This window comes from Bubalus kerabau, chromosome 7, assembly GCF_029407905.1.
Source record: "Bubalus kerabau isolate K-KA32 ecotype Philippines breed swamp buffalo chromosome 7, PCC_UOA_SB_1v2, whole genome shotgun sequence".
Taxonomy (NCBI): Eukaryota; Metazoa; Chordata; class Mammalia; order Artiodactyla; family Bovidae; genus Bubalus; species Bubalus kerabau.
This window is the reverse complement of record NC_073630.1, coordinates 117,515,225-117,531,650: the sequence shown is the minus strand read 5'-3', so window position 1 is coordinate 117,531,650 and position 16,426 is coordinate 117,515,225. Positions and strand designations below refer to the sequence as shown.

General features: G+C 53.0%; 1 protein-coding gene across 9 annotated transcripts in view; it reads right to left on the bottom strand.

Annotated features, from left to right (window-relative positions):
* The window catches only part of TBC1D14 (TBC1 domain family member 14), a 113,339-nt gene that overhangs the window by 26,023 nt on the left and 70,890 nt on the right, over positions 1-16,426 (bottom strand). For all 9 annotated transcript variants that reach the window (XM_055589176.1, XM_055589182.1, XM_055589183.1 and 6 more), the window contains exons 4-8: positions 11,227-11,345; positions 9,254-9,336; positions 7,821-7,938; positions 4,022-4,128; positions 72-152 (exon numbers count right to left, since the gene is read on the bottom strand). In XM_055589176.1, the coding sequence (XP_055445151.1) occupies positions 72-152; positions 4,022-4,128; positions 7,821-7,938; positions 9,254-9,336; positions 11,227-11,345 (508 nt within the window). The remainder of the gene's footprint in view (positions 1-71; positions 153-4,021; positions 4,129-7,820; positions 7,939-9,253; positions 9,337-11,226; positions 11,346-16,426) is intronic.

Sequence of the window (16,426 nt, the reverse complement as noted above, 5' to 3'; positions counted from 1 at the left end):
AATGATGTGCATAATATTTACAACTTGTATAGCTGACCAAAAGAACCCATTGGTGTTGCCGCCACACACACCTTCGATCTCTGTTTCGGAGCCTCCCGTGCTAAAGGACCGCCACCGCTCCTTTGCTCGGGCGAGACAGATGTCGAAGAGCTCTGGAAGAAAAGCCTTCGGTAAGTTATCACGTGCACACACATGTCTCCCCAGCACACCAGAGAATACACTGTCGCCTCGTTCAAATAATTAAAGTTCAACCACAGACTCCATGCTTATTATAGCTACTTCCTCCCTTCTGGCCGGAAGGCACTTCTGTTTACTAAAGACATCACCATATACAAAGAAATACACAAAATGCCACTATCGTGAAGTCGCTCAGTCGTGTCCAACTCTTTGTGACCCCATGGACTGCAGCCCACCAGGCTCCTCCATCCATGGAATTTTCTAGGCAAGAGCACTAGAGTGGGCTGCCATTTCCTTCTCCAGGGGATCTTCCCGACCCAGGGATCGAACCCGGGTCTCCTGCATTGTGGGCAGACGCTTTACTGTCTGAGCCGCCAGGGAAGCCCAAATGCCACTACGCCTGGTTTCTCACACCACCCACCCGTAAAGCTGTTTTGTTTTGATGTGTTGGATGAGGCTATGGCCTCACTAGACTCTGAGCTCCGGGGTAAGACTGTGAGGGTCTCTGGTCATGCCTGAATCCACAACAAACAGCACTGGGACGGACACAGACCAGGACACGCGGTGAGCACATGACCGATGGACAAAGCAGGAAACAAGCAGAAAACCCATCTGGTTTCAAATAAAGACAAGATAGAACCGCGACCCCCGGGCCCAGTCTTCCTGAGCTTGTTGCCTGAAAGTGCAGGAGGGGTGAAAGCAGCACAGGCAGAAGTTTCAAAAATAAATATTCTCAGTGGCAGCAAAGTAGCAAGGCTCACAAGACAACCGTCAATCTTCATATCTGGAACTTATTTATTCATTCTTCTATTTGGGCAGTCTGGCCATGGTGAAGTAACTTGAGCTCACAAACCTCACTGCCGTACGCAGACCTCCTTGGCTCACCCATCCTCAGAGACTGAACCCAGAGACACCTCCGAGCCTCTGATGCCCCCACCCAGCCCCCACGCCTCCCGGCTCCTCTGGCTCCAACACTGCCCAGCCACTGGCTGCCCTGGATCAGGAACAATCACTGAGACTTAACTGCTGCTACCCAGAGAATTCCTACTACTTTATTCTTTCCTTCAGTACTTCTGGAATATAAAGCGAAGCACAACTGCCTCCCAGAGAGTAAATGCTATTTTTAAAAATATAAGTCAAATTCTAGTAACACTATTGTGTTGTAACAAGCTCAATTCTGATTATCAACCTCCTGCTAACCTTGTGAAGGAAGGACCTGACGTACAATCTACGCTTGTCTGTAAGAGCAGAACAATTGTGAAACGTAACATCACATTCACGTCATATTAACCTGGAAGGCAGCGGGCGTCTGAACTCAGCTGCTTGTGGGACAAACCTGGGGGTGTGCTGAGCCGGAGGCCACAGGGCCTGGGGCGCCCCTGCCCACTCTGCTTCCAGGAGGCGGGCGGAGCTCTGCTCATCTTGGCAGGAGGTGGAGGAAAGCCACCACGTGGCCCCGGCCACCGGGAGCCGCTCCCCAGTGAGGCGCCCGACAGCTACAGCGCGGGCGCGGGCGGCCCTGGGGGGCTTGGGGCAAAGGGCGGCTTCCACAACACGCCACGCTGTAGCTGGCGTGCGCTTGTGGGGAGAGAGGGACTTCAAACAGTGACCCCACCTTCTTCCCAGAGGAGCTTCGAAGTACAAGGCTACCTCCCTCAAGGGTGAAGTAACGGTACTACCAGGCTGACTTTCAGTGCGTTTCCAATTGCACAGCCACAGAAACAGCAAAACCTTGGGGCTTCCCAAACCACAGCCTGGGCTTCAGGGTTAGCTGACTAACCTGTCAGGGTGGCTGACTTCCTCAGTAGGGAAACAAGGCCAACAGTCCCTGCCCCTCAGACTGTGGTCAACGTTCACGGAGACGTGAGAAAGGGCCTACCCGATGCCTGGCCTCAAGAGGGGGCTTCAAGCTCATCAGTGCAGCCACGGTGGCTTCAATACACAGCCAACCTTGAGGTTAAGGAGGACCCAATAAGGTGGCATTCACACTCATCCACCTGCTCCTTCATTCATCCAGCAAACACTTCCTGAGGGCCTGACTGCAGAGGTCGTGGAGGGTTTCAGGTGACGACGGGACAGCATGAGGACCCACCCTGCTGAGCACCAAGTGAGGTGGGCACTGACTTCAGGCAGCTAGCTACACGAGAAAGACACAATTTAAATAAAACTGGCCAGTGTCGAGACTTACGCAGACTGTCAAGGCATGGAACTGACTAATTAAGCCATTTAGCCTGACACACTGATACAGACTATGGAGGATTTTAATTTAAATGAAATCAGTGCAGCCAACGGTGAGAACGAAAAATTAAAGAGAATACACACACCCAGAGCATGCTGCATTGCGCCCAGCTGGCTTGGAGCCGCTGACACGTTTAGAAATTCTCAAGAACACGGACTGAGACAAACTGCTGTCCATTCTCCCAATGCTGACTTCTGGGGAAGCTTTTGTGAAACCATTTCCACAAGGACATGTTACCCATCTTTTCACCTACAGATGTTAAGTTTGGGGCAGGTATGGACTAACAACGACAAAAAAATGGAACTCTGAGGAGATGACAAAGAAAAGAACCGGTAGCCATCCACCCAACCAGCTGTCACTACTCAAGAGGAAGAACACTGCTGGCCAGGGCTGAAATCGCAGTGTAAGATCAGTATCTTACAAAATAAAACTCACAACAACAGTATGAACCCCAGCCACAGAGAAGCTACAAACCAATCTATTTTACACTCAAGGGCCTTCAAGAGGGTAAAAAAAAAAGCCATCCACCACCAACTCTACAAGCTGGGCACTAATACAGAGAAGATAAGGGAAGAGTTCCTGGCCCGGGCAGTGTAGACTGCAGACAGAGAGGAAATTGATATTACTTTTATCAACAACCGTCAGTAGAATTAAGGACAAGTAAGGGAATAAACACAAATGAATTCCAGACAAGAGAACACCAAAAAAAAAACAAAAAACCTGATCTAGAACATTGCAGGTCTAAACGTAGAATATGTTTATTCCAGACTGCAGACAGAGGGGAAGGGAGGGAAGTGAAGATTCCTGTTTCCCAGGCACTTCATTGAGAGCCTGAGCTCCTACGGTGGGTGTCACTCTGGGTCACAGCCTGCAGAGCGCTGGATAGGGAGGGAGCGAAGCCGTGGACACCCTCGTGGAAGAAAATCTCGCCCGAACTGTACGAGGGCATGCGGCAGGACAAACAGCCCTGAGAAAGCACGGCCCAGGGACTCCCTGGGGGTCGGTGGCTGGGATTCGGGGCTTTCACTGCTGTGGACCAGGGTTCCATCCCTACTCTGGGAACTAAGATCCCACAAGCTGCGCAGCATGGCACCTCCAAAAAATGAGGGTACAGAGCTCCTCTCCCTCTGGACTGAAGCTACTAGACCCTCAAGGACGCGGCAGTAGCACAGCGTGTCGTCCCCACTAAGCTGCTTACGTAGAAGACGCCAGGGCCAGGCGGGACCACAAACACCACAAACACGGCACCTCCACAGAGAGAAATACCCCCCACACCACTTTCCCGTCCCCGTTGAGCTTGCTTTCCACACAACTCAAGGAGAGATCCCGGCATGACTCAGCCCACCAATGTTCCGCCCCCGTGTGTCAGGGAGGATAACCGGCTCAGGAGGGAGGCGGGCGTCGGCTCTGAGCCACCAGATGGCTGAGGCACCCAGGGTGCACCCGGGGTCCCTAATGCACCACCTCCCGGAGGGCACACTGGCCTCTCGAAAGACACGGCTTCGTGGCAACGGCTGCCTTTCTTCCTGAGCGGGTACATGGGGAGAGAGACGCCCCAGGACGGAGGCCGGGCTCCCCGGGCTGAGGACCACGCGAGCCACTCACCGTGAGTGATGTTTAACTCGTTGCCAATGGCTAAGCTCCAGACCTTGCCTCTCACGCTGGGAGGGATTCCCTGCCACCACAAGTCTCGAACTTTTCTAGAGCACCACCTGGATGGAAACGGAAGCACGAGTTCATGAGTTTGTTCTCAGTGAAGAAACACTTGTCTGCCCACATGCTTAACCCCAAGCCACAGTGGTGTATGTCACAGCCCTGGCCTCAGGGGGCCCACAGTTCAGCGATCCGTACAGACCAGGAGACCAACGACTGCTTCCACTGGGCAGTGACCATGCCACTGCAGGCACTGCTCACGCAGAGACGGGCACCAGCAACCAGAGGGGCCCAGAGCGCGGATCCGAAGCCAGAGTCTGCCTGACAGCAGCATTCTGAGCAGACGAAGAGTGCGAAGGGCTTTCTGAGTGGAAAGCACAGCAGCAAGAGACGACCTGGCCTGCTCCGGGGACCGCGCACAGCTGGGCGAACACTGGCGGGGATGGGGGGTGGGTGGCACCACCACAGAGCGGCAGGGGCGGGCAGCCCCAGGGCCCCGTGACGGGAGCCGCCCACCACCGCACTGCTGCACGCGGGCGAAGCACTCAGGCAACGACTGCTGGACCCTAATGGCCGGAGCCCGCGAACTCACACTGCTCTGAGCTGCACAGAGGCGCTGCGTCTGCCATGCACAGAGAACACACACCGCTAACAGACAGGGACAAGTGCGAAGGTGCCGAAGACTCAACACAGCGCTTCTCAGCACGGGGTGAGGGCAGAGAGGAGCACGGGGTGAGGGGTGGAGGAGCACGGGCTGAGGGCGGAGGAGCAAGGGCTGAGGGTGGAGAGGAGCATGGGGTGGGTGGAGGAGCACGGGCTGAGGGCGGAGAGGAGCACGGGGTGAGGGGTGGAGGAGCACGGGCTGAGGGTGGAGAGGAGCAAGGGCTGAGGGTGGAGAGGAGCACGGGCTGAGGGTGGAGAGGAGCACGGGGTGAGGGGTGGAGAAGCACGGGCTGAGGGTGGAGAGGAGCACAGGGTGAGGGGTGGAGCACGGGGTGATAGGGCGGAGGAGCAAGGGCTGAGGGTGGAGAGGAGCACGGGCTGAGGGTGGAGAGGAGCACGGGGTGAGGGGTGGAGCACAGGGTGACGGCGGAGAGGAGCACGGGCTGAGGGCGGAGAGGAGCACGGGCTGAGGGTGGAGAGGAGCACGGGGGGAGGGATGGAGGAGCACGGGCTGAGGGCAGAGAGGAGCACGGGCTGAGGGTGGAGAGGAGCACGGGCTGAGGGCGGAGGGGAGCACGGGGGAGGGATGGAGGAGCACGGGCTGAGGGCGGAGAGGAGCACGGGCTGAGGGCAGAGAAGAGCACGGGGTGAAGGGTGGAGGAGCATGGGCTGAGGGCAGAGGAGAGCACGGGGTGAGGGCAGAGGGGAGCATGGGGTGAGGGGTGGAGGAGCACGGGGTGAGGGCAAAGAGGAGCTAGGGGTGAGGGCAGAGAGGAGCATGGGGTGAGGGCGGAGAGGAGCACGGAGTGAGGGGCAGAGGAGCACGGGCTGAGGGCAGAGAAGAGCACGGGGTGAAGGGTGGAGGAGCATGGGCTGAGGGCAGAGGAGAGCACGGGGGAGGGATGGAGGAGCACGGGCTGAGGGCAGAGAGGAGCACGGGCTGAGGGTGGAGAGGAGCACGGGGTGAGGGCAGAGAGGAGCATGGGGTGAGGGCGGAGAGGAGCACAGAGTGAGGGGCAGAGGAGCACGGGCTGAGGGCGTAGAGGAGCATGGGCTGAGGGTGGAGAGGAGCATGGGGTAAGGGGTGGAGGAGCATGGGCTGAGGGTGGAGATGAGCACGGGGTGAGGGGTGGAGGAGCACAGGCTTAGGGTGGAGAGGAGCACGGGCTGAGGGTGGAGGAGCACGGGCTGAGGGCAGAGAGGAGCACGGGCTGAGGGTGGAGGGGAGCACGGGCTGAGGGCGGAGGGGAGCACGGGGGAGGGATGGAGGAGCACAGGCTGAGGGCAGAGAGGAGCACGGGCTGAGGGTGGAGGAGCACGGGCTGAGGGCAGAGAGGAGCATGGGCTGAGGGCAGAGAGGAGCACGGGGTGACGGCGTAGAGGAGCACGGGGTGAGGGGCAGAGGAGCACGGGCTGAGGGCAGAGAAGAGCACGGGGTGAAGGGTGGAGGAGCACGGGCTGAGGGTGTAGAGGAGCACGGGCTGAGGGTGGAAAGGAGCATGGGGTGAGGGGTGGAGGAGCATAGGTTGAGGGTGGAGAGGAACATGGGGTGAGGGGTGGAGGAGCACAGGCTTAGGGCAGAGAGGAGCACAGGCTGAGGGTGGAGAGGAGCACAGGCTGATGGTGCAGGAGGGACAGCTGCAGCCCTGTCCCACCCTCACCTGGGACCCCGGAGCAAACCCCTTCTCCTCTCTCACTCAGCGCCCTCCTCCCTAAGGCCGAGATGATGAACCCTCCCCCTATACAGAGGGCCGGAGAGGATTAAGTGGGGAGGCCACAAAGGCAGCCGCCACAGAGCCTGGCGCCCGGCGCGGGTCACTAGCGGCGGTTCTGGTGTGCGCGCGCGCCTCTGGATGCCATCAAGCATCAGGCGGTGCGCGACGGGCCAGGCTGGGCCCTGCTGCCACACGGGGAGACAGTCCGGGCTTCTGAAGACCTCAACTCTCGTTACTGGGCCCCATTTGGGAAGAGGTGCTTTCTGACCATGTCTGGCCTATTAAAGACACCGCCGAGGAAAACAGGCTCTGGGTGCAGTGTGTCTTCCCAGCGGAAAGCACACAGTGATCTCCCCCCAACCCCACCCCCAGTGACGAAAGTGAATGACAGCCAGTAAGTGCCAGAGGAAGTCCCCAACTTCCTGACCCACGGCTCAGGTTGAAAGCAGAAAAGGAACTAGCACCCAAGCCCCTCACAGCTCCAGCTGATGGGGGTAGGCCCCAAAAGGAGCCACCAGCCTCTATGCGTGGGCCTGGGACTGCCGTCCATCCACACACTGGCCCTGGGACTGCCGTCCGCACGCTGGTCCCCAGCCATCCACACCAGGCCCCAGGAAGCCGTCTGCACGCAGGCCCCTAGCCATCCTGAACACACAGGAGGAAAAGGTCCACAGCGCCTCTTCAGACAGAAAGAAGACAGCAGCTGCAGGGCTCGAGTGGGTCCTGACTCCTGGAGGCTGTCATCAGAGCAGCTCCAGCACCCCGGCTCACTCAGAGGACAAAGACACTCGAGCAGACGATGCAGTGTACCCGGGGGTCCTCTGCTGGTACCTGGAGCCAGGGCCAGGGCAGAAAAGGCTTCTCCAAGGAAGACTGAGCTTTAAAGAACTTTAAAGTGTTAACTGGACAAGGAGATACGGGGCAAGAGCACTTGAGACAGCAGGACGAGAACATGCAATGGCCCTGAGCCTCCCCAAGGGAAAGACTCGCCCAAGCAAAGGAGAGGTGAAAGGCAGGGCCGCAGAGAAAGGGGCCGGCTGTGCCACGGGAGGCCCGTCAGCTAAGCCACGAAATTCACACCCTACACTGGAGTCACAGGAGGCTGCTGCAGTGTTGAGTGTGGAAGTGACACAGGTTTGTGCCCTAGACTGCTGAGGACAAGACGAGGCGGAAGGGGCTGGAGAGGAGGGCTGTCACAGCGCCCGTGCGAGGAACAAGGCTAAACCGAGGCAGGGGAAGGAGACCATGCGGCTCAAACTCATCAGGCAACTTCATCAAAGGCTGCGACGTGGCCACACCTAATACAGCTGCTTCCCATAAATTCTGCCAAGAAACAACATGCCATCTAGAGTGTCTGTGACGTCAGAGCTTACATTGTTTCCCAGTTGGGCAAAATCTCGTTGTTCCAAGTGAGGACTGCATTTCCAATACTTTCTTCCAGTCTGCATCTTTCTTCCAGCTGCTTTTTCCTCCTCTGGGCTTCTTTCAGCTCTAGACATCACAATTAAAAAGAAGAGGAAAACACCTGTTAGCTGATATCCACTGATTCCTGGCTGGGTGACTCTTCTCAAAGAGTCAGGCTGCAAAAACACCAGGAAGACAGCACTGAAGCACAGCAGTGTTTAAGGCCTGACCCGGTGCATCTCACAGCTTAGAAGTCTAGACCTTAGGTGTTACTTACCATGCAGTCAGCTTTTTGTAACACACGTACCGTATAACATGTATACAGAAAAGTACTCAGACAAGAACAAGACAAAACTATCACAAAACAGACAAACCCATGAAAGTACCAACCAAGCCGGGAGACCGGACACTAACAGACCAGAAGCTCTGAGCTCCTTCCGCCAGTCCCCTTTCCAACGGCACCTGCAACCTCGCCTCTCACAGCTTAAGAATAACTCTTAGTGTATAACAGCAACCTTGAGAAAGACCACGCTTTTTCATTTATATATACCTTTTGGGGGGTAAAATACACAAAACATAAAATGTACCGCTTTACGCCCGTTGAGTGTGCAGCTCAGCGGCATGAAGCACGTTCACACTGTTACGCAGCCGTCACAGCCACCTTCCACACTGGAACTCTGTCCCCATGGAACACCCCTTCCCATGCCGCCCCTTCCCGCTCCCCAGCCCCCGGCAACCTCCAGTCTCATTTCTGTGTCTGTGAATCTGACTTTTCTATTGGGTTGGCCAAAGAAGCTCATTTGGGTTTTTCTGTTGGAACTCTGGCCAACCCAACAGACGCCTCACATAGGTGGGATCGTACAGAATTTATCCTTTTGTGTCTGGTTTATTTCACTTAGAACAATGTCTTCAAGCTTCATGTTGTAGCACGTGTCAGAACTTCATTCCTTTTTAAGGCTGAACAATATTTTGTTGCATGGGCAGACCATGTCATTTTATCATATACACTTCTTAACCATCTAAGAATCATAGGGTTTTTAGGTGTCACGTGGCACTTTAACAAGTCCCAACACACCTCCTTCTAAGTGAGGAGAACTGAGCCTACGGAGGGCAGAGAGCCGCCTCCCCATCCCCGCAAACTAAAGCTCTGCCCACCCTAGTACATTCATCCCACACAGGCTCTCCCCTCACGTAAATCCCAAGTATCACCTCGAATAAAGTTACCAGGGATGAACAGTTGGCAGCAATGTACAATTTTTGATGAAAAATTATAAATTTCAAAATATTAAAGGCATTCACCAAAGTTCAGGTTCTAAAGCTTCAAAATGTAAAGAGAAAATACCTAGGAAGACACAGAGTCTTGTGCTGCCTTACACAACCAAACACGTGTGGATTCCATTACCTCGCTTTTTGGCCTGAACCACCATTTCTTCATACTGTTGCCTGTGTTTCTGAGCTTCTTCAGCTGGCTTCGCTGGGAGATTTCTTGATAGGAAAAAAAAAAAAAAAGATTTTCCACCATTTTAAATATTAAAGAGAAACTTGGAACATCGTTTACTAAAAAATGAGAAGCTCAAAGATGAAATCTACCTTTGTTAGATTATAAAGACACAGCTCTTTTAAAACCTAAAAATATATTTTTTTTACAAAAGTAAAATAAAGCTCATTTTTAAAAACTTGAAATCTGAAGGTTAGCAAAAAGAAGACATTAACAATTACCCACAAATCCAATAGAGATAAACACTTAAATCTTTTAGTGTCTTTTTTCACCCCAGGTCTCCAAAGGAACTTTGATTTGACCACATGCACTACTCACTGTCAGCGGTCACGGGTGAAGTACTCCAATGGTGTATGTTACGTATATGCACGAATCTACTCCCTGGCCTGTTTTTTAAGTGTGCAAGTTTCACACTAGCTATGCGGTTCATCTGTCCCATATCTATATCTATATATATACATACACACACACATAGATTCGTACAGCAATTCTAAACATCTAAATGTGGTGGACATCTTCGAATTCTGGTTAAAATAATAAAAGGCACGCTCTCTTTCTGAAGCGTGCTGGTGACTCCGCTGGCCCTGGAGAACCGGGCGGGCGGCCATGCCTGGCTGGCTGTGTGCCTCGCGGGGTCCCCCGCGCTCCCCGTGCTGAGCTGAACGACCATCTCTACTGCAGGGCACCAGCTCGCGTCTCAGGGAATGTCTCAAGGGCTGAGCTTCACAGGGTGGCAGCTGTTACCCACGGTCCCTACGTCCCTACCTACCTCTGAGTCCACCATGTCCGAGTTTCTCTTCCCATCTACCCATACATCCACAATGTCCAATGACCAAAAATTAACATTGGAAGACACATATTGCTGCTTCAGACTTCATCAATTTTAAATGTCAGGGTTGGCAGGGACCTTAGAAATTCTAGCTCAGCGTTTTACAATCTCTCTTAAGAAAAAAAAAAAAAAGCTGTGGAATCTTTATGTTCAAAAACAGGGTTCTATGGAAACCTGACGCTTAACTAGAGATAAGCTCTGGCCTGGTACGATGGAGCAATCCCTTTATCTAACTAGGGTCTCCAAACACGATCCGCAGGCCAGTCACCAAAACCGATCTCCTCGTCAGTTCGAGGCAAACCAGAGGTTGGAGGGGAAGACCCTTGCTAGGCCCAGCCAGCCCGTTTACTGCAGCATGTCCCAGAGAAGCAGCAGGCTGATGCAGGCACTGTCCTGCCACTGTCTAGGGCGCCTCCGAAACACCCTCTGCAGGGTGTTCGCTCTGCTGCTTCTTACAGTTACAAGCCAGTCTATAATAACAGTTCTGCAAGTGTTTAGACATGCTAAATTAAAGTCACTTAACGGAAAATCTGGGTTAAAACTTCTAGGTTAGGGCTTCCTTGGTGGCTCGGTGGTAAAGAATCTGCCTGCCAATGCAGGAGACTCGGGTTCAACCCCTGATCCGGGGAAGACCCACGTGCCACGGAGCAGCCACCCCTCTGTGCCACAGCTACTGGGTCTGTGCTCTAGAGCCCGGGAGCCGCAACGAGGGAAGTCACCGCAGCGAGAAGCCTGCATCCTGCAACGAGAGAGGAGCTTCTGCTCTCCATGTCCAGGGAAGAAAGCCTGAGCAGCAACGAAGACCCAGCAGAGCCACAAATAAAAAGTAATTAATGAAAAAAACCCACTTCTACGTTACACGAAACGTTTCCGAGTCAGTCGTGCTATCACACAGAACGCACACCAGCACAGGGCCGGGGAGGAGCCCCTGCTTTTAGCAAGTGTTGTGCTAACGTGTTCTCTCCCTCAGGACCCGGTCCTTTGCTAAAGAAATGGTGACCAGCAAGTGGACTGATCCCCCAGAACAAACTCTCTCGGTCAGACTCACGCTGGCCTGTCCTCCAGGATGAGTGCGGTGGTGGAGAGAGGCTCAAAGTCAAGATTCTTCCTCACATTCTGCTTCGGAGAGGGAGGCTTGCTAGGTCGTCCAGCCTTGTCTTCATATTCCTAGGACAAAGAGACCAGGGATAACTCCAGGCCTGGCTGTAACTTTGTAACTCTGAGGTTACAAAGCCCTTCTCAAAGTAAGAAAGCTGTTTTGTTATGAAACTGTCAAGTCCTTTAAGTTGACTTTGAGGATGACACATTGAAAATATTTCTTGCTCTTCAGAAGGAAAAACTGCCAACGAAAGGGTTCCTACAGCTCTGCAGTTCAGGTCGTCACTTCACAGGGCCTGTGGGCTTTCCACACGGGTAGGAAGTCACTAAAGATCTCATCATTCCAGCTGCCCCGTGGAGGGACCACAAACATCGACTCAGGTCTATGTGTCTTCCGGGTAAGAGGCGTGTGCTCCGTCTTCTGGACACGGCACATTTGAAATGGTTGTTGCAGTGGCCACCAGGAAGCTCGGAGTCAGAGCGCCAGCCAATTCTGGCACTCCTCTGAGCCCCTGGCTCCATCTCCCACGCCCATCCTAAATTTCTAATGCATTTCCATTTATCCCACTGCATTTTATCGATTTTTGTTAACTTTTCAAATCTTTTCCAAAATGAGGAAAGAGTTAAAAAGTTTTTGCTTGCAGGTGCTTAAAGCTGTTTCATTTTCTTAAAGCAGAAACATCAAAACAAGAAATTCTTTAACACCTTTGTATGCAGCCATCATTGCCAGTCGGTACATAAATAATTATGCTCTGCCCTGGAAACCCTGGAGCAGCCTCCGCACCTCCAGGTCACTCATCTGTCCTGGGAACTACAACCACAAAACCTCAGTCACACCTGTGGCCCACATTCCAAACACCCAACCAGCACAACTCAGGGGAGCCAAGTAACTTGGGCCAAAGAGTCCAGTTTCTAAAATTATGTGTGTGTGCGCACACACATGTATGTGTATATCCTTGTGTGCATAGGCACATGCTAAGTCACTCAGTCACACGGACTCTCTGTGACCCTATGGATTGTAGCCTGCTGGGCTCCTCTGTCCATGGGATTCTCCAGGCAAGAACAGTGCAGTGAGTTGCCATGCCTTCCTCCTCTGTACCCTTGCTGCTGCTGCTGCTAAGTTGCTTCAGTCGTGTCCGACTCTGTGCAACCTCAGAGACAACATCCCACTAGGCTCTCCTGTCCCTGGGATTCTCCAGGCAAGAAAACTGGAGTGGGTTGCCATTTCCTTCTCCAATGCATGAAAGTGAAAAGTCAAAGTGAAGTTGCTCAGTCTTGTCCTACTCTTAGCGACACCATGGACTGCAGCCTACCAGGCTCCTCCATCCATGGGATTTTCCAGGCAAGAGCACTGGAGTGGGGTGCCACTGGGTCTAGTGGAGACCTAATAACCTCAATGTATAGAGGTCACCTGGAAAAACACTGAATAAATTTCTCAGGACCAATTTTCTTTTTAAGGCTATATCTCTGAAAGTCACAATGGACATCTGTAGGAAAATATACACATTTTAATTGTACACAAAACCTTTTAAGAAAATACTTCATGTAAAGTACAAACAAGATGTATTTCTAGTTAGTTTAGTTTCTGTACCCTTAGCCTTCTGCAAAAATAAAACCCAGCATTTTCTTGTTGTCTATTACAGACAAGGCTCTCAGGACTCTCCCTTAAGTGAAGGCCACCTAGCTGGGAAGGTAGGATAAACAACAAAGCAGTTGGCCTAAGATTTAAGTGAGGAATCCAGACGCAACCAAAGCAGTATCAGGAGTGGAAAGTGATAAACTGCTAAGTGAATTTTATTACCTCTAGTTGTTAATTGGGTGTTACTGGTAAAATTCTTTGGCTAGCAATTGTTCTCTCAGACAGAAAAGCCTGTTGAGGTTTCTAGAAAGTTTAAAGGAACAACTACTTCCTCAGAACCCACAGGCTGTGAGAAGGGAGTGCACCGAGAAGCAGGTGGGAGGGGCAGTTTCTGTACAACTGGACGCACAGGGTTAGACGGCGCAGCATTGTTCGTTGCTGCTGTTCAGTTGCTGAGCCATGTCTGACTCTTTGAGACCCCCTGGACTGCAGCACACGAGGCTTCCCTGTCCTCCACCATCTCCCGGAGCTTGCTCAAACCCATGTCCACTGTGTCGGTGATGCCATCCAGCCATCTCATCCTCTGTCGCCCCCTTCTCCTCCTGCCCTCAATCTTTCCCAGCCTCAGGGTCTTTTCCAGTGAGTCGCCCTGATGTAAAACAGTTCCATTAAAATCCTAAAATGACCTCCGCTTACCCAAAGCTGGGAAAATGGACTCGTGTCCAGCCATTCATACACTTGGGCACCTCCATGTGCCAGGCACTCAGCTGCGACTCAACACGGTAATAAACAGCTATGAGGGAGTGTCATACGTAGCACCCGATGCAGAACCTTGAACTTATAGGAAAACTACCTAGAGCTATGCTCAGAAAGGTTCTGAGACATGTTGCGTTTTAACGAGCATTGTTAATGAACACCCTGTAAAGTGCTACTCATCTGCTGACCCTGGTCTGATGAACTACATGCCAAGGCCAAAAAAGCCGAGCCCCAAGTTAGATGCCCCAGAATGTGGATGCCCACTGCCACTTGCTTCTGTGTGCTTTATCTCCGTGACAATCTCTACGGCAGGTATCACCGTGTTTTACCAGCAGAGCCCCTGAGGTTGAGAGTGAAGTGACTTGCCCCCACACACAGCCAGCAAGGCGCTGAGCCTGCAGGACTCTCCTCTCCAGCCCTCCGCGCAGGCCCGACCTCCCCTGCGGATACACTCACACAGGTGTGCAGCCGTGGAGGGAAGGGCCCAGGGCCCGTTTGAGTCAAGTGTGGTCTCTGGGGCCAGAAAGGCCCAGCAGCAAATTCAGATCCACCGAGAACCAGCCTCGACCTTCGGCAAAGCACAGCCTAGCCTGCAGGTGCCTCACTTCCACATCTGCAAACAGGGTAACAGCACCTGGCAGAGGGGGCTGTCTCAGGAGTGGGGAGAGGCTGTGAAGAGCCAGCACAGCCCCGGGGCAGAGGGATGCTCCAGGAAGGCTGGCCAAACAACAGTCAAGGAGCCCTGCAAAGTCTGCAGAGAGCACAGATATGAAAAGGAGTTGTAACGTTAATTAAATGCCTTGATTTGTGATCTTTAAAAGATCGGTCTCTTCAGTGGGAGCTCAAAGGCTCCATCACAGATGATAAAACGCAGTACAGCTGTAACGAGCCACGTGCTTTCCAAGGGCTTTACACACACAGAACCGGCTCAACTCCCCAGCTCACACCACCCCCCACTGGGAGAGACAGGACCTGCAGGGGTGGTGGTCGGGAGGGGCTGGAGGAGACAGGAGCGCCCAGGCTCTGCAGCCACACAGCCCACCGCAGCCTGCCTGGGCCAGAAGCAACTCAGTCATTCACATTCAGTCTAAACGAAGCTTTCAACTATGACACAAACCTGTAACAGCCAATTAGGTGCAGACGCAAGGCAAATACTTATGATTTAATCACATACTGCACTTCATGATTAAAAAAACAGGCCTGTCCTGTCCACGCTTGCAATCCCAGGGAAAGCCTCTTCAACATTCTAAATGGCATTTCAGAATACGAACGGCTCTGGAGATGGTTAACAGGTCCTACTTCAAACCTAGTTCTCACACTGTTACCTAGAGACATCAACAGAAAGCTCATCTTCCAAACCAACATCAGGAACAAGAGAGGACGAGTCACTCCCAGGAAAAAAACAACTTTCAGCCATGAATTTATCAACATTGAGGTCAGCATGTGATGTGGCAAGAGCTGGGGATTTGGAAGCAGAAAGATTCAGTGGTAAGTCCTGGCTCTGATCTGAAGCAAATCATCTTGCTTCTCTCTCAGCCACGAAAAGGAGCGACTGTGAAGACTCCTGTGATGATGAGATGATGGACGTCCGTTCGATGGCTGCCCATAAAGTATGAGCCCTTTCCGTGTGCCAGGCAAACAGCGGGGTCGTCCCTGCCTCAGTCCAAGTCACCGTTCTAAAGTTTCTTCTCCTCCTGGGGCTCTTTGGGATCAAGTTTCAAAGTTTCCTGGTTTAAACCAAGTAACAATGCCATGCATTGCTGCGCTCATCTCAAGTCCTAGCGACTAATGAGGATAAAACATCCATTCAAGGAACGGCTACAGATTCCAACACCCTGTATAACCCGAGGGAATTTAGAACGGGGTTCTTCAAAGTTCTAGGGGCAAATCAGTTTAACTGGTCATGACAGTATTTTTTAAATCAAACAATTAAAAAAAAAAAAAACCAGGGCGCACACAGTAAGGAGAGTGTGTTTCAGCTCTATGCCTAGTTATAGCTGCGCCTTTTGACAGCACTGAGTCTCAACCCAAACCGTCTGACCCAGGGATAGGAGTCGGGGCTTGTGCCAAACCAGGATTGCAAGCCACTCATTTAGAACAGGTCACAGTCCCCGCCCGGAGTGGTTTACCTTGTATGCTGCTGGGAAGGAAAGACCGACACTAGAGAGAGACAAGAAACAAAACCTACTGTATCCCACCCCCCAAAACCTCCTGTACACAACCAGGGGCTAAGTGTGGGGCGTGTCTGATAACCCAGCAAAGGGTCAGGAAAAAAAGGAGTAAGCAGGTAAGCAGGCAGGGAGCCCAGGCAACTGAGCAGAGCCTCGACGCCACACAGGGGCAGGGACCTCATGTGTGAAGGGGACGGGCAGACCCCAGGCCTGAAGGGCTCATTCTGGCTGGGGCAGGAAGATGTCAGCAGAGGCGGCGAGGCCAGGGCAGATAATAAAACACGCCGTGAGAGGGCAAGCCACAGCTGCTGGAGCCCCAAGGACAGGACACTGAAGGCTGCAGAGAGGCAAAGAAAGCATTTCCTAAAGGGGCTATCTCAGCGGACAGAGGACGGGGGAGCCGGGCTAGAAGCCACGAGGGCCAGGCATCCTGACAGCACGAGAGCAGCCAAGAGACGACGCTCAGCAGGCCTCTCTGCAGGGGGAGCATGAGTACCTTAAACCGGGAATGATGCTGAGTCAAAGTTCTGTTCCAGATTTTACGGTCTCAATAACGAGCTACCTGGAAGCAATGGGACAGGCTGAGAGCAAAGGAGAGAGAGAAAAAAGGAAGAGCCAGACTTGGTGTACAGCCAGAGAGTCAA